The 2,749-nt window shown below is 40.5% G+C and overlaps 1 protein-coding gene across 1 annotated transcript; it reads left to right on the top strand.

Annotated features, from left to right (window-relative positions):
* Positions 1–1,111: 1,111 nt before the first annotated feature.
* Positions 1,112–2,547, top strand: LOC149544243 (BAHD acyltransferase DCR-like). The gene is made up of 2 exons (XM_089795937.1): positions 1,112–1,528; positions 1,669–2,547. The coding sequence occupies exons 1-2, from the start codon at positions 1,112–1,114 to the stop codon at positions 2,545–2,547; spliced, it is 1,296 nt and encodes a 431-aa protein (XP_089652063.1).
* Positions 2,548–2,749: the final 202 nt, after the last annotated feature.

Below are 2,749 nucleotides of genomic sequence, written 5' to 3'. Positions count from 1 at the left end.
GTAATTTCATTTTAATAGAAAAATTCATGTAAACCATAAGATAAAAACAAGCTGTGAAATTTCCAAGAAACAATTTTTAATTCAATTAAGTGTAACGAAAACCTTAGTCTCCACCTAAAATAAGGAATTAACATGTGCAAGCATCAAGTAGTCCATAAGTTATCCTATTTTCATTCCATAAATATCATAGTTTATGGTTCGCACATGCTATGCAATTTTTTTGACTTGGTCTCTAAACAGAGGAAATGATTCTATCTGTGCACCGATTTCAAGGAGCAAATTAATTAATCAGAAAGAAAGGTTAAAATCCCCGGATAGGCGACACCAATAAAGCACGAAATCTGTAAATATAATATTGCTGAACTTAACTGTCTGTCCACTTGACAAATTAGTGAACATACAAACAAATATTTTATCTCCTACTTAATAATATTATCCTACTTAACTGTCTGTCCACGCTAATGTCTGCCACATTAATATTTATGTAGATCAAAATCCAACTGTATGAAATTATTGGTTCAGTTTTAATCTAAATATTCCCCTTCCTTCCCAAATTAAGTAATTGTTGCTTCTTAAGGCAATGTGGACCACCACGTACGGTCAGTGCGTGCTGGTTAAGCAAGGTGCACATGTTACAACTTCATTTTTTCTATTAACTATAGAGATCAAAAAATATAAGATAGTCAAGAAGGAGGCACAACTTCACACAGATGTCAAAGAGGCAATAATACAATAAGGAAAGATCAGCACATGTTACAATTTCATTTTTTTTATTAACTATAGAGATCAAAAAAATATAAGATAGTAAAAAAAAATATAAGATAGTCAAGAAGGAGGCACAACCTCACACAGATTCCAAATCTCAAAAAGGGAACCACCGAACTATCCACCCAGGTGTTTTATTCTTTTAAATTTTTATATTGTGGTTTTCATTGTTTTTAAAATTGGGACAAGAAAGGGCTTCCCAAAGCAAATAATCGTGAATGACTTTAATTAAATAATTCAACTGACCGCGTTGCTCGCTGTGACTGAATAGAGGACGCGCTAATGAAACTGTATTAAACCAACTATAGACCGCCTTCATTTCAACTCATTTCTGTGGAAGAGCAAAATGGTTCATGTTAATAAAAAGCGCACTGTATTTCCATCCACTCCATCCGAAGCTCAACAGATAAAATTGAAGTGCTTAGATTTACAGATGTTGTCAGTCCAATACGTTGAAAAAGCTTTCGTCTATCGAATCCCTGTGGACGACTTCTCCTCTCGTGTAGAACGTCTGGCCGAAATGCTGTCGAAACTACTTGTAAAATTTAATCCTTTGGCTGGCCGGTTAACAACCAATCCCGTGGATGGTTGGATTTACATCCTCTGCAACGATTGGGGAGTAGATTTCATCGAAGCAATTGCAGAAGAGCTGAGCATTGCAGATTTCACCGCAGCAGAAGTTACGCCAGCCGGGGAACAACTGCTCGCCCTCAACGGAGCCCTCAATTTTGAAGGCCATCGCCTTCCGTTGCTCAGAATCCAGGTATATTATTAAATGTATATTTATGACCTCCAACCGTAACAACTGCAAATAACGGCTGTTGTAAAAATGGCCACAACTTCTTTTAATTCGACGTTTTTAGGGTTTCAGTAGTTAATCCTTGATATGATCACAATTTGCAGGTAACGCAGCTGAGAGATGGCGTCACGGTGTGTTTCACCATCAACCACGCCGTAGCCGATGGAGTTTCCATCACGAATTTCCTCAGTGCATGGTCTCTTCTCTGCAGAACAAATGGAAATTGGAACAGGATTCCCATTGACGCAATCTTCGACCGTGGTTTGCTGCACCCTGGCAGATCTGTGACTGGAGTCACGCTTGGCCTTAACCCCGGTGGGCACGTCCAACGGCATCCTAGGTCTTCACTGCGGTTTAAAAAGTTCCGTTTCAGCACCCACACGATCAACCGCTTAAAAGAGCGGGCTAACCAGGAGTCATCCATTATGATATCTTCGTACCAAGCGCTGTGCGCACACGTGTGGCGGTCAGTCACTCGGGCCCGCGGTCTCAGCCCACACCAGCCGACGACATGTAATGTAGCCGTCGACTGTCGGGCGCGGCTTGTTCCTACGCTGCCCAACTCTTACTTCGGCAATGTTGTTCAGAATGTAAGTACGACCACCACATGTGGGAAACTGATCAGTTCGTCTCTTTCCTTCTCGGCTGGTTTGTTGAAGGGTGTTATTGCAGGTCATACAAACGAGGTGATTAGGGAGAGGATCGATAAGTGGCGTATGGAGCCGCTCGTGTTGGAAAAGAATTGTTTGGTGGTTGCAGGTTCCCCGCTGTTTCAAACGTATGAGACTGATTTTGGGTGGGGAGAACCAGTGGCGGTTAGGAGTGGACTGGCTTATCCCTTCGATGGGATGATGCATGCTTATTCTGGTCCGGAAAGTGGAGCAAGTGTTGAAATAGAGCTTTGCCTTCCTTCATCTGTCATGGCTGCTTTGGAAAGTGACCCCGAATTTATTTGCCCGCCACTAATTCAATCCAAGATCTAAATGCTATGAAATGAAGTTACTTTGATTTCATGTTCCAAGGGTACGTTGATTAGAAATGTATAACTATTAGAGGGGGTGTTAATAAAGACAAAATCTGAGACAATCTTTTAATAAATTGTCTTTTTATGAGACAAAAGAAATTTGTTATTGTCTTAGACATGTCTTTGACTGAGCATCCTAATATATTGTCTTAATCAATTGT

The sequence above is a fragment of the Cupressus sempervirens genome, chromosome 8, assembly GCF_028749045.1.
Source record: "Cupressus sempervirens isolate cs-2001-9-10 chromosome 8, ASM2874904v1, whole genome shotgun sequence".
Classification (NCBI taxonomy): Eukaryota; Viridiplantae; Streptophyta; class Pinopsida; order Cupressales; family Cupressaceae; genus Cupressus; species Cupressus sempervirens.
The sequence above is the reverse complement of the archived record's forward strand: the minus strand, read 5'-3'. Positions and strand labels throughout refer to the sequence as shown.